The 24,341-nt window shown below is 38.7% G+C and overlaps 1 protein-coding gene across 3 annotated transcripts in view; it reads right to left on the bottom strand.

The window, feature by feature from the left end:
• The window catches only part of LOC128575205 (putative selection and upkeep of intraepithelial T-cells protein 1 homolog), a 48,344-nt gene that overhangs the window by 4,263 nt on the left and 19,740 nt on the right, over positions 1 to 24,341 (bottom strand). For 2 of the 3 annotated variants that reach the window (XM_053576671.1, XM_053576672.1), the window contains exons 5-7: positions 5,002 to 5,088; positions 2,354 to 2,458; positions 652 to 762 (exon numbers count right to left, since the gene is read on the bottom strand). In XM_053576671.1, coding sequence (XP_053432646.1) covers positions 652 to 762; positions 2,354 to 2,458; positions 5,002 to 5,088 — 303 coding nt within the window. The remainder of the gene's footprint in view (positions 1 to 651; positions 763 to 2,353; positions 2,459 to 5,001; positions 5,089 to 24,341) is intronic. The other variant, XM_053576674.1, reaches the window with a different exon arrangement.

Genomic DNA, 24,341 nt, shown 5'->3' with positions numbered 1-24,341 from the left:
TATTTTTTTTTAATTTCCCTTATCTTCCAAGATACAATAGATAGCCTCTCATCGACAGACTTTGAGCCCTGGTACCCAGGTCTCATTTCTAACAGGGAACAGGCTTTGGTGAGAAAACTTATCAGTTGCCAGTATAATAGGTAGATTATAAGGTAACATCTCACAATTCGTATGCAGATAGAATGACAATGCAAATATAATCAATGCTATAAAACACATTCCTGATCAAATACTTGGGGAAACTTGTAAAATTTTTTGATTAAAAGGAGATGTAAACTCCAAATAGAATGTAATCTGGAAAGCTCTAAATCTCTGCCTTCTTGCCTAGCACAAGTCACAGCACAAAGAAAACATTTGTATATATTTTCAAGAATATCTTAATTTAAACTTAGCACAATGTAAAGATTAAGATTCAAATTAATAACTCTGATTCATGTTATTGTATGGCATGTTATGTCATGTTATGTATTGGCAGCCCAACAACATAAGTCCTTGAGACCCACCCTAGGGTTGGATTTTTAAAAATGTCTTACACATCCTAAGATCTTGATTTTCCTCATAGCTGCCATAGATCCAAGTTATGATCAAATATCAGTTAAGGAAGGAGGCAGAGAATAAACATTTGAAGCCCCTCCTTTTAGCACTATTTACCTCTCAGTAAGAGATATAGAAAAGAAATAACCATGGTGACAAACATTGCCATTGCAAATCCGACCACATAGCAAGCCTCCCTTATAACTTTGCTGGATGGAAAATCAGGACCTGAAAAAAAAGAAATTATAATTAGCAAAACTTCCTTTCTGGTAACATTTTGACCAAGTGGGGGATACAGTGTCATCTTTCTGATGTCAGTTCCTTTGTCTTAATGGTTTGTTGTGTGACAAAGTGTAAATGATAATTGGTTTTTAGTATGGGACAATACCTCTAATGTGCTGAGTTTCACTTATAATTTGAGCCTGAGGTTTAAAAGAACTATGAGGAAAAAATATCTTCACTTCAAACAGCCATATTTCTAGTTTTTGGAAGCCAAATGAATTTTAAGCCTTTTCTATTTGCTGAGAATACTAAGAGTTAGGCTTGGTTAAGTGGTGTTTGGAAACTTCCTTGAGGGTAGAAATAAGAGAATAACCTAGGAACAGAATAATTTCATCTTTCTGACCCCACAGGTCACAAACATCAGACCATTAAAGAAAAAAAAAATTTTAATGGAATCCTGGGAAAATGATTATAACCTCTCCTTTTTGTGACAGGGATATCATTTCCACACAGATAGTAAAGTAATTTTGATTTAGAACTTATAAGTGAAGTCCATTTTCAAAATAAAATAACATTTTTATTCATTAATTTACAATAACTTCTTGACATTTCTTATTTGCATACAGGCTCTATGAGGGCACAGTTTTTGTGTCTTCTGTCTGCTACTGTATTCCCAGTGTATACAGTAGGTCTTGGTAGATAGTAGTCAATAAATTAACATTATCTAAATAAATGATTTAATTTTATTTAGTTTTTCCTTAAATAACAGTACATGTGGTAGTATGAGGTTGCCGTATAATCTGACTTAGTGACACTTACACCTGATTACCTCTAAAATTCACCTGGGGAAGTTTTTTAAATGATTACAGTCAGCACTACCTTAGATTATTTGAGTAAAAATATCTTGGGATTTGAGGCCTGGACATTTGCATTTTTTCTCATGTGATGCTAATGTATGAACCAGATTGAAAATCACAGTCTGATTGATGCTTGTGGGATATAAGAAGTTGTTAGACAGAAATCTAATGAATTCTTTGTATTAAAATTATTATGGGGAAAGGAAGGTGCACAGGTTGATGGCATTTCCAGTCTTATACTAGAAACACAGGAGGATAGCAATTTAGGAGGCAGGATGGGCATAATTTACAACTGATTTTGAGACCCCAGTGGGATATTCAAGTGGGGAAATCTACCAATTTCTGTGTAGGAGTAGTCAGAGACAAAAAAAAAAAAAAAAAAACCTTGGGAATATAAGGTTATGCACGTGCCAAGAAAAGAGAGTTTCAAGAAGGGATTGGGTAGCAATCGCAAATGCTGTAGGTGATACAGTGTGATAAAAACTTACAAGTTCTATTTGTATTTATCAATAAGAAAAACGCTTCTGACTTTGAAAGGAAATTTTCTGTGTAATGGAGAATGTGGCAGCCAATTCCATTCCACTGGAAAAACAGTGGAAAGTGAGACAGAGGTAAGCATGTGTGTAAGCAACTTTTGTAAAATGTTTGGCTTTGAAGAAGAGAGTAATAGAATATCAATGGGAATGATATGGGAATGGCCATAAGAGAGAAACCCCAGAAACCATCCTTGTTCCAATTACCTTTCATTATGAAGGACAGGTAGGTAACATTTGTAACCATAAAAGTCACGATACCCATGATCATTAAAACAAACATTTTGTAAGAATTCCACGGTCTTGATAAATCTGCAAAATAAAAAGGAAGACATTACACTTTTGCAGCTAGGAGCTTCTGCTTGGTCACTGGAACTCTTTGGTGTTCCTTGGCTTGTAGAAGCATCACTACCTTTGCCTGTGTTTGTGTCCAAATGTCCCCTTTTTATTAGGATATTTTTTATATTAAATTATGGCCCAACTTAATGACCTCATTTTAACTTGGTTACTTCTGTAAAGATCCTATCTTCTAAAAAGACCACACCTTGGGATTAGGACTTCAACATGTGACTTTTGATGGGACAAAATTCAACCCCTGACAGGCCAGTTACATAACTTTTCTATGCCTCATTTTCTGCTTCATTATACTGGAAATAAAATAATACATACCAAATAGGCTCATTGTGAAGGTTAAATGAGAAAATCATGACAAATGCTCAGCCCAATTCCTGCTATGTAAGTGCTGATAAACTTTAGCTATGTGTTTTGTTGCAGCTGTTGTTGTCAGAGTGATATAAAGAAAAATTAGGCCTAGCTTCTTCCCTAAAAGAGCTTATTCTCTAGTAGAGAAAGAGAAACTTGTAGATTAAAATGCTGTTACAGTTTTATTTGTACTGTAATAGAAGTCTGGAGCATTTCTAGTGTCCAGGAGGAGTACAGGCCACCAGGAGCTGCATACGGGCGAACTTCCCATGCAACTTAGCTCACCAGCCACCCATAAGCTGAATAAAACATGTTACACTTTCTTTCCAGGGCCTGAGTTACTCTCCAGTCTGTCCAAATTAGAACACAGGAATTATGTACTGGATCTTGTTTAAACTTCTGCAGTTGGAATCAGAGCTCCAGGAAGTAAATGAAAAAAATGAGCTCCCCATTCCACTCTGCAGACACTATCTAGGAGAAACAGAGTGCTACCTGCTTTTGCCAGGCAGAGAATGAAAAATTAGCTTCCTGCTCAGTTCCATGAGCAAGGTTTCACCAAAATGTAAAATTAACACACTTTGACAGAATGGAATAGTGGAGTGGAAGTTTAGCCCTGCTGAAATCATAAGGTGGAGGAGTGGTTTTTCCTTTGGCTGGTGTAGAACACGTATTCAAAAAGTTTTCTGTTCTCTTTAACCAGCATTTTCCCCATCCTTTTTCTTAGGAATTTTTTTTATCATCATTGTTGTCTGTGCCAATCTATTTAAACATTTTCTACCAAGTATGTTTGCTAAAGATTTTTTGATTTTATGAAGTTAGAAAGTTTTCTTTAATTTTGTATACATAATAGGTTCTGATGTCTCCTTTCTTTCTAGGGACATATGGAATAAAAATATTTTTCTCTTTCTTACCTAGACTTAATTGAAAAGGAAATAATTATTAATAGAAGACAAGGAGCAGCATTTTTCTCAGTAAAGCATCACAAGAATGGAGAAGCATGAATCCTATGTACTCAATTTTGATAGGAGACAATTAATGACCTAGTACATGGTGGGGGCCGGGGGAAGGGGAGAACAGAGAGAGGAAAGAGGGGAGGGGGTGGGGTCTCTGTGTGTGACATACCTTTTAGGGGCAGGACACAATTATAAGAGGGACTCTACCTAACAAATGCAATCAATGTAAACTGATTTCTTGTAACCTCAATGAATCTCCAACAATAAAAAAAAAAAAAGAAGAAGAAGAAGACAGGGAGCCATTATCCTAAATGTATAGGCATATTGTTTATACAAATAGTTGTGAAAGTGCATAGCTTAGAAATAAAGAATAAACAAAATTTTTGATTAGCTTATTGATCAGGTTGAAGGAACATTCCAAAAAGTGCCACTTTATTCAGGTTTTGTGCTAATCCAAATGACAAACTCTTTCCCTATAATTTCTATCCAATTAGTATTAAGAGATAACATTCACACATTTTTTATACTAGTTATTATTTTTTTGTAGGGTAGGTCATTTTAAGAGCATCTTCATTCTTCCCAACATCTACAAGTAATACTGTATTCTTTATGTCCTTAAGTTGAGCACATGATCCCTTAAAAATGCATGAGAGAGATGATTAAATGAATTGACTATATCCATCTTCAAAAAACATCCATTAAGTGGTTAAATGTGGTAGGGGGGAGGTGGAGATTGAGAATTAATTAACTTGATGAAGGGATCTGGATGCAGATGTTATCAACTCCAAATTGCAAAGCTGTTCAGGAAGAAACAGGAGTCAAAATCCTTCAGAAAACATCAGTTCTTTATTCATAAGGTCTCGTTAAACGTTCTCATTCATATAAATTAAAGCCTTTACTTTCTAAGTTGGTAAAATGAGAACATGCTACAAGGACACGGATCTTTTTACCCTAGGGGCACAAGTCACGGTGACTTCCAAAGGCATCAGAATAAAGGAAATAATGATAGCTAAGCCAGTATCTGCTAGTAACTTCTGATGACCCAATCCCCTGAGTTTTCTAATGGGAATATGGCCTGCAGAATCAATAGTCTTATGTCTTGACAGAGATTTTTCAGGCAATTAATGCATTAGAAATTGAAAGACCTTTTGGCACTTCCATTCTTCACATGCCATTTGACTGTACTTCTGAACTACTTACAGAACCATGACACATAGTTGATAAGTAGTAGCATGGAGATGATTATCAAAAAAATTGAAAACCAGGTTTCCTCTGGGAACAAAGTATCTGAAACAGAGATCACAAAGTTTCAATTAGGAAAGCAAAATTATGGATACTCATAACTTATAAAGAAAAACTACTGCAAACAACATACCACTCAATTCCCTGCCATCTCTAGAAATATAACAAGCTTATGGATGGAGGTTAAATCTGGGTCATGTACAAAGACAGGGTTAGAAGTTCACCAGAACTTAGGGCTAGTTGTCATTTGAATTAGCATATAATAGGGCTGGGAAATGACATGATACCTTGCCATATTTCCTCAACTATTCTCTTGTAAACTGCCAGATCAGGGAGCAACAGGTAAAACTGGTCATGAATATGATATCTATGGGATATGAGTAGCCTAAGATCCTAAGCTAAATTTGTTCTTCCAAGCATACTGTTTGAGTGAGGAAAAATAACATAAATTTATTTCTGCCAGAGCTATAGTTTTATTTTTTTAATATAAAAGTATCAGTATTATATATTAGAGAACGTGAAGAGAGTAGTGGGAAAAGATGAGAAAGTGAGAGAGGAGAGAGAAAGCTATAGGTTGCTTTTAAATGATTGTTTACATTTTGCATCTATATTCATGACTGAAATTTTACCATATGTTTTTATAATGTCTTTCCTAGGTTTTGGAATCAGATCTTTGCATGACTGATCCAGGCATTGCTGCTGATCTCTAAATCAAATTGGGTAAAAGAGCAAAACTTTAGTATAATGTCTTCAAAGTTTATATGTGTTGTCACAAATGACAGGATTTCCTCCTTTTTTTTTTTTTTGTAGAGACAGAGTCTCACTCTATGGCCCTCGGTAGAGTGCTGTGGCCTCACCCAGCTCACAGCAACCTCCAACTCCTGGGCTTAAGCGATTCTCTTGCCTCAGCCTCCCGAGTAGCTGGAACTACAGGCGCCCGCCACAACGCCCAGCTATTTCCTCCTTTTTTTAAGGATAATATTTTAGAGTGTGTGTGTGTGTTCACACATATACACATCTGCACATATGCACTCCACATTTTCTTATTCAACTGTCAATGGACACTTAGGCTGTTTCTGGATCTAGGCTACTGTGAATAATACTGCAATTAACATGGAGTACAAATATATCTTTAAGATAATGATTTCATTTCCTACAGACATACACTCAGAAATGGGATTACTGTATAATATGGTAGTTCTAATTTTAATTTTTTGAGGATTCTTCGTACTGTTAGGTGAAATAAATCCAGGAATGTAAAGACAAATTATAATATTTTTAAAAAGTCCAATTTAGTAGATATCAAGTGTTCTCATTACCAAAAAAATGATAACTATGTGAGGTGACAATTGTGTTAACATCTCATAATGTATACACATATCAAAACATCATGTTTTATAACTAAATATATGCAAATTTTATTTGTCAGTCTTACCTCAATAAAACTGAGGGTGTGGATGGAAGAAAGGAAGGTTGAAAGAGTTTTTTGAGACAATCAATTATTTATAGATTTTCTTAGAAATCTAACATTTTTTGGTCAGTAGCAAGATATTATAGCAACTAAAATATTTTAAAAAACTTCATGGAATTTTCTGATGCTAATGTGAAATACAGTCCCTTTTATTAATTTTCTATTCTATACAAACCATTTTGCTATTTGCCATAAACAACAATGAATAAAAAATGGGTCATCCCTGCAGTGTTTCTAAAGTAATAAGATTATGTACCTCTTTTAAGTGGCTAAGTTGCAAGAGAGATGATGTTAGTAAATTAAGTCTCAATTTATTGAATAGGAAAAGAAAAATAATAATCAGAGACTCATGAGGACTAATGAAAGGTCATATTCTGTTCCAGGTTGGGGAAATGGGACTTGTTAACACTTAATTCCCATTGATTGTTGACTATCTAAACAGTTACATGACTGACTAGTTTGGGGACTGAAATACACATTATGAAAGCTGATATAAAAATAATGCTTCCACCTTTTCCTCCAGAATCCTTCAAAGAAATTACTGACCCTTGGTCAGGAAACTAGGTTATGAACTAGGCAATTCCTAATATTTTGTGTGCTGAAATCTCTATAAAATATAAGATCGAGTTGTATATGACCAATAACAATGTGCTAACATGATCTTTTCCTCCCTCACTATTTTCCAACTTCCATAAAATCACCTGCGGTGCATCTTACAAGGGTATATGTGAATCCTAGTAAATGTGGAATGTAAAAGTCTTAGCAAAATAACTAAGAAAATGCTACGAAAGCTATGTTAACTAGTGTGATGAAAATGTGTCAAACGATCTATGAACCAAGTGTATGGTGCCCCATGATCATACTAATGTACACAGCTATGATTTAATAAAAATAAAAAAAAAAGAAAAGAAAAGAAAATGAAGGTATTATATAGATATCTATTTCCTTTTTATTTAGGTCCATGCTTTTCCAATAATAAAACCTTGTGGAATTTTTTAAAAGATAAAAAACTCAGACTATAAATTCTTTAGAAATTCATCCAGGGGGGTGGGGAGGGGAGAAAGATGGCAGCCGAGTAACAGCTTCCTTGCAACTGGGCATGGTGAGATTGGGGTGAGAAGACTCCAGGCATCTCTGGCTGGTAGGATCTGCCCAGAAAACATCCCTTTGGGGACACAGGGAGACAGTGAAAGACTTCTGGACCCTATAAGGAGGACAAAAGCAGTGGAGAACTGGCAAGTGGTAGCGTGCGTTTGTTTGGTCAGAGGCTGCCCACAGCTGCAACTTCAGCAACACTGAGATTACAAGTAGGAAAGGCCTTACCTGTGAGCTGTTTTATTTTTTTGGATTTGGGCACTTGGTTGAGCTACCTTGGGAGAACTTGGGTGAGAATGTGGATGACTTTAAGCATTGTCTAGGGCCCCAGACTGAGCCACTGAGCCAGAACGGAGCTAATACTCTTCAGCTGTGGGCCACCTGCACAGCCATAGTGGAGAACTTCCCCTGCAGGCTCTGCCCTCAGGGTCGCAGAGTGTGCGCAGCCACTGTGGGAGAACTGCCCATGTAGGCTCTGCCCTCAGGGTCACAGCAGAAGAATTGGGCTGGGGGACCTTGGGCCAGTAACCTAGTGTCTGAGAAGACCAAAGGCAGGGATTGAGATGCAGAGATTTCAGTGTTTGGCAGATTACAGCCTTAGCCCTCAGGGGCATAGAGTGAGACCATTTGGGTGCACTGGATAAGTGAGCAGCCACTTCAAGATCCCAGAGACAGTGGGTAGTGGGTGGGGCCACACCTACAGTGCATCTTAGAATGGGTACAGGTGAAACCTACTAAATGCAGAATACAAATGTCTACATACAATAACTAAGAAAATGCCATGAAGGCTACATTGAACGGTTTGATGAGAATATTTCAGATTGTATATTAAACCAACACATTGTACCCCTTGATTCCACAAATGTACACAGCTATGATTTAACAATAAAAAAAAATTTAAAAAAAGGTATATATATATATAAAAAAAAAGAGCCCAGAGACAAGTGCTTTCCTGGGAAAACTTTTGCTTAGCCAAGGTTAATAGTTTACAGTGTCTTTTAAGTGGGCTGAAGAAAAATTTAGGCTCTCAACCCTGAGGGGTTTAAGAAATCAGCAGAGGCCTCCAGTCTCCCTCTCATATAGCTGTATCAGAATTGTGATTAACATCTCATACCCCAGAAGATCACCTGTTGACCAGGCAATATTCAGCAAGATATATATACTGTTTTGTTTTTGTTTTTGGCTTCTTTTTTTGACATTTTCCTTCTAGATTTTTCTTTTTTTTATTTTCTCTTTTCTTTATTTCTTTATTTTTCTAGTTTAAATATAATTTTACATTTTTGCCTTCTTTAACAATTAGAACTTCATTTTGTTAGTGTTACTGCCCCTATTATTTGGTTTTTCCCTCAATTTTATCCTATAAGGTTTTTTGTTTGTTTGTTTTGGTTTAATGTATAGTATTTTGGTATTTCCTCTCTATGTGGTGGAGGTGGGGTACTGTGTCTGAACAGGCTGTCAAAGAGCTGCTGACCTCAAGAGAACTGTTCAACCCAGCACCCCCAGAAGTTGGGGATTTTTTTTGAAGGTTGGGTCAAAGTATTTTACTCCTATCTCCCTTTTTCTGTGCTATGCTTCTTTTTGTCAATATTCCCTTTTACTCACCCCCTCTCCTTTTTCTTTTTTCTTTCTTTCTTTTTTTAAAAATCTTTTTACCCTTCTTGTTCTTCAATCTTCTCATCCTTCTGGTCCTCTACCAAAGGAACTCATCAAAAGCTTAGGCCAGTGGCACAGTAAATTAAACAGCAAGAGGAAATGAAAGGAAAATTAGGGCAAGGCAACAGATAAAAGAATACACTCATGAGAAAGAATAAGAAAAAAAGTCCCAGCAACATGAAAAACCAGTCCAGAGAAACCCCCACAAGGGACCATGAGGTAGGTACTGCAGAGGATTCCACCTATAAAGAAATGTTAGAAATGACAGAAGGGGAATTTAAAATATAGATGATGAAAACAATGAAGGAAATTTCTGAGAAAGTGGAAAATAACCAAAAGGAAATCCAAAAGCAGAACTAAATAAGAGATGAACAATATGAAGAATACAGAAAGGGTAGAGTAGAGCTGAAGAAATTGAAGGAGTCAATTAGAGAACTTAAAGATGCAATAGAAAGTATCAACAACAGATTAGATAATGCAGAGGAAAGAATCTCAGAGGTAAAGAATAAATCTCTTGAGATAACTCAGATAGTTAAAGAGTCAGAAAAAAGAGTCAGAAGGCAGAACGTTCACCAACACGATTATGGGACTTTATGAAGCATTCAAACATACAAGTTACAGGTACCCCAGAAGGGGGAGAAGAATGCCCCAGAGGAATGGAGGCCATTCTAGAGAATATTATAAATGAAAATTTCCCCAATATCACCAAAGATTCTGACATACTTCTTTCAGAGGAATAGCAGACCCCAGGTCACCTCAAATAGAGCTTCTCCAAGATACCAAATAGAGCTGTTCAAAGTTAAGAAAAAGAAAAGATTCTTCAAGCTGTCAGGAGTAAGCACCAATTGACCTACGGGGGGCAAATCCATCAGGGTGACTGAAAACTTTTCTAATGAAACGTTTTAAGGTAGAAGACAATCATCATCTACCTTTAATCTACTTAAACAGAAGAATTTCCAGCCCAGAGTTCTATTTCTGCTAAGCTAAGCCTTAAAATTGACAGAGAAATCAAATCTTTTACTGATATGCAAACATTGAGGAAATTTGCCATAAGACCAACTCTTCAGGAAATAATTCAACCTGTTCTACATATTGACCATCACAATGGACCACCAACAAAGTAAGTGCCTGGAAATTAAAGGACAGAACCTAGCTTCCATGCTGATGCAAAAGGCAAACCTAAACAATGGACTTTCACAAAATAAGATGAAAAGAATGCTACCACTTTTATCAATTTATCTCAATAAATGTTAATGGCTTGAATTCCCCACTGAAGAAGCATAGATTGGCAGATTGGATTGAAAAACACAAACCATCCAATTGCTGTTTGCAGAAAACACACCTAGCCTCAAAAGACAAAACAGAGTTAAGGGTTGGAAGACAATTTTTCAGGCAAACGGAATCCAGAACAAAAGAGGGGTTGCACTCTTATTTTCAGATACATGTGGATTTAAAGCAATTAAAGTCAAAAAAGACAAAGATGGTCACTTCATATTGGTCAAGGGAAAAATACAACAAGAAGACATTTCAATTCTAAATATTTATGCACCCAACTTAAATGCTCTCAGATTCTTGAAACAGACTTTACTTAGTCTGAGCAATATGATATCATATAACACCACTTACAAGGGTATATGTGAAACTTAGTAAATGTGGAATGTAAATATCTTAGCACAATAACTAAGAAAATGCCAGGAAGGCTATGTTAACCAGTGTGATGAAAATGTGTCAAACGGTCTATGAAACTAGTGTATGGTGCCCCATAATCACATTAATGTACACAGCTATGATTTAATAATAATAAAAAAGAGTGATTAAAAGGAGGAAAACCTCAAAAAAAATAAATAACAGGGGCCTTTAACACTCCTCTCACAGGGCTGGAAAGATCCTCTAAACAGAAATTAAACAAAGATATAAGGGACTTAAATGAGACCCTAGAACAACTGTGCTTAATAGACATATATAGAACACTCCATCCCAAAGATAAAGAATATACATTCTTCTCATCGGCCCATCAAACATTCTCCAAAATTGATCATATCCTAGGACACAAAACAAACCTCACCAGAATCAAAAGAATTGAAATTTTACCTTGTATCTTCTCAGAACACAAGGCACTAAAGGTGGAACTCAACTCCAACAAAAATGTTCAACCCCACACAAAGGCATGGAAATTAAACAACCTTTTGTTGAATGACAGCTGGGTGAAGGAAGAAATAAAAGAGGAAAGCATTAACTTCCTTGAACACAACAACAATGAAGAAACAAGCTACCAAAACCTGTGGGATAAAAGGAAAAGCAGTCCTGAGAGGAAAATGTATTGCTTTAGATACCTATATTTGAAAAACAGAAAGAGAGCACTTCAACAAACTCACAAGCCATCTTATGGAATTAGGAAAAGAAGAACAATCTAAACCAAAAAAAAAAAAACAAAAAACAGCAGAAGGAAAGAAATATCCAAAATTAATTCAGAGATTATTGAAATTGAAAACAAAAGAATCATTCAGAAAATTAATGAAACAAGGAGTTGGTTTTTTGAAAAAATAAATAAAATAGATAAGCCCTTTCCCAGACTAACTACAAACAGAAAAGTGAAATCTCTAGTAACCTCAATCAGAAATGACAAAGGTGAAATAACAACTGATGGCACATAGATACAAGAGATTATCTCTGAATACTACAAGATAAAGGAAATGGATCAATATTTGGAATCACACCCTCTCCATAGTCTTAGCCAGAAAGATATAGATCTCCTGAAAAGACCAATTTCAAGCACTGAGATCAAAGAAACAATAAAATATCTCCCAACAAAAAAATGGTCTGGATGGCTTCACATCTGAATTCTATCAAACCTCCAAAGAAGAGCTTATTTCCATACTTCAGAAATTATTCCCAAAAATTGAGGAATCTTCCCCAACATGTTTTACAAAGCAAACATCCCACTGATACCAAAACCAGGAAAAGACTCAACTAAAAGGAGTCTTTCAACTAAGGAGAACTTCAGACCAATTTCACTAATGAATATAGATGCAAAAATTCTCAACAAAATCCTAGCCAATAGATTACAGCTTTTCATCAAAAAGTCATACATCATGATCAAGTAGGTTTCATCCCAGGGATGCAAGGCTGGTTTAACATATGCAAGTCCATAAACATTATCCACCATTATTAATAGAAGCAAAAACAAAGACCATATGATCCTCTCAATAGATGGAGAAAAATCATTCAATAAAATCCAGCATCCTTTTCTAATGAGAACACTGAAGAGTACAGGCATACGTGGCACATTTCTTAAACTGATCAAAGCTGTCTATGACAAACCCACAGCTAATATTTTACTGAATGGAGTAAAACTGAAAGCTTTTTCACTTAGAACTGGAAGCAAACAAGGTTGCCTTCTGTTGCCATTACTATGCGGCATAGTGCTGGAAGTTCTAGCCAATACAATTAGGCAAGACAAGGAAATAAAGGGCATCCAAATGGCAGCAGAGTAGGTCAAACTCTCCCTCTTTGATGACAATATGATCTTTACTTAGAGAACCCCAAAGACTCAACAACAAGACTCCTGGAAGTCTTCAAAAATACAGTAATGTCTCAAGATATAAAATCACTGTCCACAAGTCAGTAGCCTTTGAATATGGCAATAACAGCTGAGATGAGAGGCTAATTAAGGACACAACTCTCTTCACCATAGCTTCAAAGAAAATTAAATGCCTAGGAATATATCTAACAAAAGTGGTGAAGGACCTCTACAAAGCAAATTATGAAACCCTAAGAAAGGAAATAGCAGAGGATATTAACAAATGGAAGAATATACCATGCTCATGGCTGGGAAGAATTAACATTGTTAAAATGTCTGTACTTCTCAATGTAATCTACCAATTCAATGCCATCCCTATTAAAATACCAACATCATACTTTCAAGACTTGGAAAAAATGATTCTGTGTTTTGTATGGAACCAGAAAAAACTCCGTATAGCTAAGGCAGTTCTTTCTAATAAAAAGAATGCCAGGGGCTTTAGCATAATGGGTTTTAGGCTGTAGTACCAGGCCATACTGGTCAAGACTGCATGGTATTGGCACAAAATAGAGACATAGACTTTTGGAATCGAATAAAAAATCAGGTAATGAAATTAACATCTTACAACCACATAATCTTCAATAAACCAAACAAGTACACTGGGGGAAAGACTCCCTGCTCAATAAATGGTGCTGGGAGAACTGGATATCCACATGTAAAAGACTGAATCTAGACTTCCCCCCACACCTTTCTCCACTCACGAAAATTGATTTAAGATGGAGAAAGAACTTAAATTTAAGGCATGAAATGGTAAAAATCCTCAAAGAAAGCATAGGAAAAACACTGGAAGATATCAGCCTGGGGAAAGACTTTATGAAGAAGACTTCATGGCAATTGCAACAACAACAAAAATAAACAAATGGAACTTAATTAAACTGAAAAGCTTCTGTACAGATAAGGAGAGAACAACCAAAACAAATAGACAACCTATAAAATGGGAAAGGATATTTGCATATTTTGAATCAGACAAAAGCTTGATAAGTAGGATTTATAGAGAACTCAAATTAATCCACATGAAAAAAGCCAACAATCCCATATATCAATGGGGAAGAGAGATGAATAGAACCTCCTCTAAAGAAGACAGATGAATGGCTAGCAAACATATGAAAAGCTGCTCATCATCCCTAATTATTAGAGAAATGCAAGTTAAAATCACACTGAGATATCATCTAACCCTGGTGAGAATGGCCCACATCACAAAATCTCAAAACTTTAGATGCTGGCACAGATGCGGAGAGAAGGGAACACTTTTACAGTGCTGATGGGACTGCAAACTAATGCAACCTTTTTGAAAGGAAGCATGGAGAAACCTCAAAGCACTGAAGCTAGACCTCCCATTTGATCCTGCAATCCCATAACTGGGCATCTACCCAGAAGGAAAAAATCCTTTTATCATAAGGACACTTGCACCAGACTGTTTATCGCAGCTCAATTTACAATTGCCAAAATGTGGAAACAGCCTAAATGCCCACCAACCCAGGAATGGATTAACAAGCTGTGGTATATGTACACCATGGAATACTATTCAGCATGCAAACAAAATGGAGAATTTACAGCCTTTGTATTAACCTGGATAGAAGTGGAAGATATTATTCTTAGTAAAGCATCACAAGAATGGAGAAGCATGAATCCTATGTATTCAATTTTGATTAGGACAATTAATGACAATTAATGATATGGTGGGGGGTGTGAGAAGGGGAGAGCAGACATGGAGAGAAGGAGGGAGGGGGTGGGGTAAACAAAGAGCAGAGAGAGGGAAGGAGGGTTGGGGGTGGGGTCTCAGTGTGTGACACACCTTTTGGGAGCAAGGCACAATTGTAAGAGGAACTTTACCTAATAAATACCATCAGTGTAACCTGGCTTCTTGTACCCTCAATGAATCCCCAACGATAAAAAAAAAAAAAAGAAATTCTTCCTATATATGTGTCTGCATTGGAATAATAGGAATAATATAGGCCAAGGCTACACATTGCAATATTGTTTGTAATATCAAAGATTATCAAATATTGGTTTTTATTGTAATATGTATTGGTAAAATAAAATATAGTATATTTATACAGCAGACTGCTGTATGGCTTTACAACTTCCATGATATAAAATCACTAAATGCAAGATATGTGTGTGTGTGTGTGTGTGTGTGTGTGTATGTAGATACTTATATATAAAGAGCAAAGACTTGCAATGCCAGAATTCCAGAGAAGAATATATCCTCAGTTGTCCATATCATGCATAGAATTCTCATCAAGTGTTTCTATGAACCCTTTCACTAAGGTGCATTTAGGATTCTAAAATAGGCATTATCAAAGAAACGTTTATTTTTCTGCAAGAAGAAACGATATTAATATAGTTTTGCCCAAAGATTTGGATTTGCTTTTATTCTGTGTAGAGCAGAGTTACCATCCTTTAAAATGTCAGTGAATCCATGTGACTCTTACTCCCTTTTTGTTTCATCTATGTGGCTTGATGATCCCCACCAATAAGGGATGATATTTTTTGCTTCTTTTTTTCAATAAAAGCATGATTCTGAAAATCTGTCTACAAAAGATAACATAAAGTGGCACTTGTGCATATACTTCCCTTAGGAACCTCATAAAGAGAAACAGTTGTATCGTGGCCAGGATTCATGAGACCTCCTATCCCAATGTCATTTTTAATGACCCAGTTTATTAACTCTGAGATAGAATATTCTATTACTTGACAACACAGGCTCTTAAAACTGTTCCTTGATATCAGGGAAAATCTGTCTTCATACAAGTAACTCATTCCTTGATTTTTCCTGATGAATATGGTAAATATGAATATGGCTTTGGTGATGATAGTGAACACCAATAAAAGAACCGAAGTCTTTGTCACACAATTGGGATATAGTAGATCTGAATTTCAAATATTATGAATATAAAATAAAATAAGAGAAAGAGTCTAGTTGGCTGACCAGAGATGTCAGCTGCCAGATTTTCTCAGACAGAAGAAAAAGTTTTAGATGAAATAGAAAAAAATAACATATATTGGGAGTAATGTGCAATTCCCTCATGAGGGAAATGTGCAAGAACCTACCAGATTACAGGAGAAGAAGTTGCAGAGCAGAACAAGAAGGAATAAGATACCAATAGAGATCAACCCATAAGACTATTAGAGTCCAATGAAAAGGGAAGGTGGAGAGGCTTTGTTTCCCTTCCCTCCTATCTGTGTCAATCAGCAGGCTCCTGGGCTATTGAAGAGCCTTTTCCTCTGTCTCAAGCTCCAAAGCATCTGCTGCCAGTGCACTGACAGCTTCTTGAGAACAAAGCACCAGGCTGCCAACCTCCCTGGGGTTGTTTCCTGTTGCCACAGACCCCAGTCAAGACTGCAGGTGTTATATTGCTTCTCCATCCACTGGGTGACTTTTTCCTCTCCAGAGAACTTCAGCCACTCAATTTCCATCTTGTTGGAAATCAACAAACATTTCCCAATCTGGTCTAGACTCCAAGAACCACAGGTGCCGGTGGATCCTGGGGAATCTGTGACCCCAAAGCCTGGACATTCTGTGTGGGTTGCCTTCTGGAGAGAGGTAAAGTGATAACCAGAGTGCCAATATTTCTCCATTCAGATCTTTTTTTTTTTTTAATTCCCTGCCCCTTTACACCCACAGCTACAAAGAGAAACGATTGATCCAGGGCTCTCATGAGGGGCTGCTTTCCCCTATTTTGGTGCATACACCAAACTAAGGTTTCCACAGGGACTGGGGCTCAAATCTTTCTGCTTAAAAACCTGCAGCAGACTAAGTGGTACTCAGACTATGAGTTCCCTGCACATTGGTCCTACCCAGTGCTGTTCACAAGGCTGCTTCATTGAGCAGGACACACCCTACAGCAGACAGATATCAAACATGCTTAAACATCCCATTGTAGACAACTTGGAGCTGGTATACTTCTCCTTGGTAAGGTCAGGGATTAATTTTGTGTGATCCAGGTACCGGCCTACAGGTCTGACCCTGTACATACTTAAAGGATTCAGTTGTGTTGCTCAATGGTATAAAGGGAAGATTTGTGAACTAATCTTGGAAGACAAGGGAACCTGCCTTGTTATAACTAAGAGGAGATTGCAGTGTGAGCCACAGTGCACACATGGAGGTCCCACAGAAAGGTCATGCTCTCAGCATGATTGAATCCTGGGCAGGTAACTTTTCAGCTCACAGCACCAATACTGAGTAGTTTGGCTGGTTTGGGCTGGTAGGTGCCAGAGGTACACCCAAGAGCAGTAGAGGGAAGAGAAGAGTGAAACTCACTCTTAACAGCCAGTCTGTGACTCTCAGACAGACTTGTCCCCACAGACAGATTTTCTGACTCAGTGAGATCACTTCATCCTCTCCCTGATAGTTTCCCAAGCAGCCTAGGAGTGGCCCCTCAAATCCTGGCAAGATAGATCCTGAGCTAGCCCTGCTCAGCAAACACCTCCTCCCACCTTGGCTGTGGTGAAGAATAAATACTCACGTGGGGAGAGAGACAAGATGGCGGACTGAAGCCAGCTTTCAACAAAGGCTCCCGTCCAGAAGGAGAGTTAAGGGACAGGAATTTAGTAAGTATCCTGGTGGACTTGAGCCTCACCAAGAGAGAAGGCTGAAGAACGCACATCAACACCGCTGAGGCAAGTTGTGATCACAAGGACGCAAACAAAAGGTACAAAATCCACCACCAAGCGGACGGGAGTCCCCCTCCCCCATGAGACCGGCTCATGACCCCCACAATTGAACAAGTGGGCAGAAATTAAAGGCCCTCCCACTACACTCCACGGGAGAGACCTTCTAAAAACTGGACCTACCTCCCCTACTGGGGTGCCATGGCGTTCTCCTGCCGGACATAGGGCTGAATAAAACTTTGGGAATCCTTTGCCGGCAACCCTGAATACCCGGCGCTCCCCTCCCGCCCACTGAGGTCTGGAGGCCTGTCCCCCAGGACTTCGGAACCTTGGGTGATTTCTCAAGGGGAGTGGACAGTCCCCGAGTTGCGACTGGTCAGCATTGACTCTGAGGCGCGCCGAGTGAGGAGAGGGCACCCGGCTGAGGGGGAGTCACGCCTCGCGGCACTTCCCTGCAGTGCAGTGCACCAACCCTCCCCGGGCATACGGGGCCCAAGACTGAATCAGACTCTGGCCTCCCCGCTGAGAGCTGAGAAACCCTACTCTCACTCGGGGTCTGAGGGCCTATCCCCCAGGAGTTCGGCTCCTTGGGTGATTTCTCGAGGGGAGTGCACAGTGCCTGAGCTGCGTCAGGTCAGCGCTGACTCTGGGATACGTGAGCGAGGAGAGGGCACTCTGCTGAGGGGAAATCAAGCCTTGGCGGCACTTCCCTGCGGTGCAGTGCAGGAGCCCTCCCCAGACAGTAGTATTGCGTAAAACTGAAAGAAACTCTAGCTTCCCCCCCCCAATCGGGGTCTGGGGGCCCATCCCCCAAGAGTTCTGATTCTTGGGGGATCTCTTAAGGGGTGTGGACCCAGCACAAACTGCGGCCGCTCAGTGCTGACTCTGGGGCGCGGGACAGAGGAGAAAAGGGTCGCCTGAGTGCCCACACCAGAGCAGCAGTTCCCTGGAGGTAGATCAACAGCCGTTTTTTCTTTAACGGCAGAACGCTCACTTCTGGATATTCTGAGGCCACACCCCCTGTCTCCCTGGGCAACCAGAGGAGACCACCGGCGACAGGGCTCACAAACCCGGGAAGCTTCCAGGGCGGGACAGACCCAGAGAGGTGTTCAGACGCAATTCTCCAACAGCAAAGACGTTTGAACTCAAAACAGCCCGTCTTCTGTAGGCGACGACAGGAACAGAGACAGAACCTCACAAAGTTGTCTGTTCTGTTCTGTTCTGTTAGCAGCATCCATCAGGGACGGAGCTAAGCCTGAGTGAACACCTCCTTCCCATCACCTGCATCAAACACTCAAAGATGTCAGGCCCCATCTCCTCCTGCTAGATAGTGGCAGTCTGCGGGGGACTGGCAGACTTCCTTGCGATTCAGGCAGGTGCAAACATCTGGAGTGTCTGTTCACTGCAGGCAACTGGGTTAGCCATCTGCAGAGATACCAGTGACTGGGTCCGACGGAGGGGCAAAGTGGGGAAGGAGACGTCAACCTTCCCAGACTGCTCTGTTTGCTGGGTGGCTCCTCCTGACTCCACGCTGCACTGGGGTGAGCTGTGTCAGAGGAGTCACCAGGCCCCTGTGATCCAGTTCCCAGAGACCTCTTGAACTCTTCCACCCGCGACAAGAGCCGATTGAGACAGTTGTTTCGGACCTTTTGAACTGGGCTAATAGACTGAGGACTTTTCAGGCGGTGCCCTGGGTGTGCGATTGTAGGAAGGTTTGATTCTCCTTTTCCAACTGGGGCCAGAGGTGGGCAGGCGGGGTGACTTAATTGCTGATTTTTCCACACAGCTGAGACTTCAAGCCAGAGTAGAAGTTGCAATAGGATCGAACAGAAACCAGCTGAAAACAAGACAGAACCACTTTGCTCCACCACACCAGACAGGGCCCCAGTTTCTCAGGCCACAACATTGTACGGGCCCTCGATAAAACCCCAGGGGAAAAACCAAAGGGAGTAAACCATGGGGCGGAATCAGCGGAAAAACTCTGGTAACATGAATAACCAGAATAGATCAACCCCCCCAAGAAAAGATACGGCAGATGTGATTGAAGATCCCATTCATAAACAACTGGCTGAGATGTCAGAAGTCGAATTCAGAATTTGGTTTGCAGACAAGATTAATAAAATGGAATTAGGAATTCGAGGAGAAATTCAAAAACTGTCTCAAGAATTTAACGAATTTAAAGACAAAACCACCAAAGACTTAGACACACTGAAACAAGAACTTACAGCCCTCAAAGATATGAAAAATACAGTAGAATCCCTCAGTAACAGAATGGAGCAAGCAGAAGAAAGGATTTCTGACATTGAAGATAAAGTCTTCGAACGCTCCCAATCTGTCAAAGAGGAAGAGAAATGGAGAGCAAAAACGGATCACTCACTCAGAGAGCTCTCAGATAATTCGAAAAAAAACAACATAAGGGTTATTGGAATTTCGGAGACTGATGAAGTAGCTGCCAAGGGCACAGAGGCCCTTCTACATGAAATTATGAAAGAAAATTTTCCAGACATGCCTAGAGAATCTGAAATTCAGATAGCAGACAGCTTCAGAACCCCAGCACGATTCAACCCCAATAAGCCATCTCCCAGACATATCATAATTAGCTTCACTAAAGTTAACATGAAAGAGAAGATTCTCAAAGCAGCCCGGCGAAAGAAAACTATAACGTACAAAGGTAAGAATATTAGAATAACTGCAGATCTCTCTGCTGAAACTTTTCAAGCAAGAAGAGGCTGGTCATCAACTTTTAATCTCCTAAAGCAAAAAAACTTTCAACCCAGGATCTTGTATCCAGCTAAACTGAGTTTCATCTATGATGGAGAAATTAAATACTTCAATGACATTCATATGTTGAAAAAATTTGCCATAAGTAAACCAGCTCTTCAGGATGTTCTCAGACCTATCCTCCACAATGACCAACCCAATCCTATACCACAAAAGTAAACTCACTCAGAAACTTCGGATCAAACTCCAACTTCCACACTGGCGAAAGGATTAAAAATGTCCACTGGACCTTTGAAAAACTCGATACCCAAAATTCCACCAGACTTATCAATACTCTCCATCAATGTGAATGGCTTAAACTGTCCTCTAAAGAGGCATAGGTTAGCTGACTGGATACAAAAACTCAAGCCAGATATTTGTTGCATACAAGAGTCACATCTCAACTTAAAAGACAAATATAGACTCAGGGTGAAAGGATGGTCATCCATATTTCAGGCAAATGGTAATCAGAAAAAAGCAGGTGTTGCAATTTTATTTGCAGATACAGTAGGCTTTAAACCATCAAAAGTAAGGAAGGACAAGAATGGTCACTTCATATTTGTTAAGGGTAATACTCAATATGACGAGATCTCAATTATTAATATCTATGCACCCAACCAGAATGCACCTCAATTTATAAGAGAAACTCTAACAGACATGAGTAACTTGATTTCCTCCAGCTCCATAATCGTTGGAGATTTCAACACTCCCTTGGCAGTGTTGGATCGATCCTCCAAAAAGAAGCTGAGCAAAGAAACCTTAGATTTAAACCTAACCATCCAATATTTAGATTTAGCAGACATCTACAGAACATTTCATCCCAACAAAACTGAATACACATACTTCTCATCAGCCCACGGAACTTACTCCAAAATTGACCAGATTTTAGGTCACAAGTCTAACCTCAGTAAATTTAAAGGAATAGAAATTATTCCATGCATCTTCTCGGACCATCATGGAATAAAACTTGAATTGAGTAACAACAGGAATCTGCATACCCATACAAAAACATGGAAGTTAAATAACCTTATGCTGAATGATAGCTGGGTCAGAGATGAGATTAAGAAAGAAATCACCAATTTTTTGGAACAAAATGACAATGAAGACACAAACTATCAGAACCTATGGGACACTGCAAAGGCAGTTCTAAGAGGGAAATTTATAGCACTGCAAGCCTTCCTCAGAGAATGGAAAGAGAGGAAGTTAACAACTTAATGGGACATCTCACGCAACTGGAAAAGGAAGAACATTCCAACCCCAAACCCAGTAGAAGAAAAGAAATAACCAAAATTAGAGCAGAATTAAATGAAATTGAAAACAAAAGAATAATACAACAGATCAATAAATCAAAAAGCTGGTTTTTTGAAAAGGTCAATAAAATAGATAAACCTCTGGCCAACCTAATCAGGAAAAAAAGAGTAAAATCTCTAATATCATCAATCAGAAACAACAAAGACGAAATAACCACAGACTCATCAGAAATCCAAAAAATCCTTAACGAATATTATAAGAAACTTTATTCTCAGAAATATGAAAATCTGAAGGAAATAGACCGATACTTGGAAGCACGCCACCTTCCAAGACTTAACCAGAATCAAGTGGAAATGTTGAACAGACCCATATCAAGTTCAGAAATAGCATCAACTATACAAAACCTCCCTAAAAAGAAAAGCCCGGGACCAGATGGTTTCACGTCAGAATTCTACCAAACCTTTAAAGAGGAATTAGTACCTATATTACTCAACCTGTTCCAAAATGTAGAAAAAGAAGGAAGACTACCCAACACGTTCTATGAAGCAAACATCACCCTGATCCCCAAACCAGGAAAAGACCCAACAAGAAAAGAAAATTATAGACCAATATCACTAATGAATATAGATGCAAAAATATTCAACAAGATCCTAACAAACAGAATCCAGCAACACATCAAACAAATTATACATCATGACCAAGTTGGTTTTATCCCAGGGTCTGAAGGCTGGTTCAATATACGTAAATCTATAAATGTAATTCAGCACATAAACAAATTAAAAAACAAAGACCATATGATTCTCTCAATTGATGCAGAAAAAGCTTTTGATAATATCCAGCATCCCTTCATGATCAGAACACTCAAGAAAATTGGTCTAGAAGGGACTTTTCTTAAACTGATAGAGGCTATCTACAGCAAACCCACAGCCAATATCATATTGAATGGAGTTAAATTGGAATCATTTCCACTCAGATCAGGAACCAGACAAGGCTGCCCATTGTCTCCATTGCTTTTCAACATTGTAATGGAAGTTTTAGCCACCGCCATTAGGGAAGAAAAGGCGATCAAGGGTATCCATATAGGGTCAGAAGAGATCAAACTCTCGCTCTTCGCAGATGATATGATTGTGTATGTGGAAAACACTAGGGACTCTACTACAAAACTCCTAGAAGTGATCAAGGAATACAGCAGCGTCTCAGGTTACAAAATCAACATTCATAAATCGGTAGCCTTTATATACACCAACAACAGTCAAATTGAAAAAGCAGTTAAGGACTCTATCCCATTCACAGTAGTGCCAAAGAAGATGAAATATTTGGGAATTTACCTAACAAAAGACGTGAAAGATCTCTATAAAGAGAACTATGAAACTCTAAGAAAAGAAATAGCTGAAAATGTTAACAAATGGAAAAACATACCATGCTCATGGCTAGGAAGAATCAACATTATCAAAATGTCCATACTACCCAAAGCAATATATAATTTCAACGCACTCCCTATTAAAGCTCCACTGTCATATTTTAAAGATCTTGAAAAAACATTACTTCGTTTTATATGGAATCAGAAAAAACCTCGAATAGCCAAGACATTACTCAGAAATAAAAACAAAACAGGAGGAATCACACTACCAGACCTCAGACTTTACTACAAATCGATAGTGATCAAAACAGCATGGTATTGGCACAAAAACAGAGAAGTAGATATCTGGAACAGAATAGAGAACCAAGAGATGAATCCAGCTACTTACCACTATTTGATTTTTGACAAGCCAATTAAAAACATTCAGTGGGGAAAAGATTCCCTATTTAACAAATGGTGCTGGGTGAACTGGCTGGCAACCTGCAGAAGACTGAAATTGGACCCACACCTTTCACCATTAACTAAGATAGACTCTCATTGGATTAAAGATTTAAACTTAAGACATGAAACTATAAAAATACTAGAGGAGAATGCAGGGAAAACCCTTGAAGAAATTGGTCTGGGTGAGTATTTCATGAGGAGAACCCCCCGGGCAATTGAAACAGCTTCAAAAATACACTACTGGGACTTGATCAAACTAAAAAGCTTCTGCACAGCTAAGAACACAGTAAGCAGAGCAAGCAGACAGCCCTCAGAATGGGAGAAGATATTTGCAGGGTATATCTCTGACAAAGGTTTAATAACCAGAATCCACAGAGAACTCAAACGCATCAGCAAGAAGAAAACAAGGGATCCCATCGCAGGCTGGGCAAGGGATTTGAAGAGAAACTTCTCTGAAGAAGACAGGCGCACGGCCTTCAGACATATGAAAAAATGCTCATCATCTTTAATCATCAGAGAAATGCAAATCAAAACTACTTTGAGATATCATCTAACTCCAATGAGACTAGCCTATATCACAAAATCTCAAGACCAGAGATGTTGGCGTGGATGCGGAGAAAAGGGAACACTTCTGCACTGCTGGTGGGAATGCAAATTAATACATTCCTTTTGGAAAGATATATGGAGAACACTCAGAGATCTAAAAATAGATCTGCCATTCAATCCTGTAATCCCTCTGCTGGGCATATACCCAGAAGACCAAAAATCACAACATAACAAAGATATTTGTACCAGAATGTTTATTGCAGCCCAATTCATAATAGCTAAGTCATGGAAAAAGCCCAAGTGCCCATCGATCCACGAATGGATTAATAAATTGTGGTATATGTATACCATTGAATACTATGCAGCCTTAAAGAAAGATGGAGACTTTACCTCTTTCATGTTTACATGGATGGAGCTGGAACATATTCTTCTTAGTAAAGTATCCCAAGAATGGAAGAAAAAATACCCAATGTACACAGCCCTACTATGAAACTAATTTGGGACTCTCACATGAAAACTATAACCCA

Source organism: Nycticebus coucang, chromosome 22, assembly GCF_027406575.1.
Source record: "Nycticebus coucang isolate mNycCou1 chromosome 22, mNycCou1.pri, whole genome shotgun sequence".
Taxonomy (NCBI): domain Eukaryota; kingdom Metazoa; phylum Chordata; class Mammalia; order Primates; family Lorisidae; genus Nycticebus; species Nycticebus coucang.
Note: the sequence above shows the minus strand (reverse complement) of the source record. Positions and strands in the feature narration are given on the sequence as shown.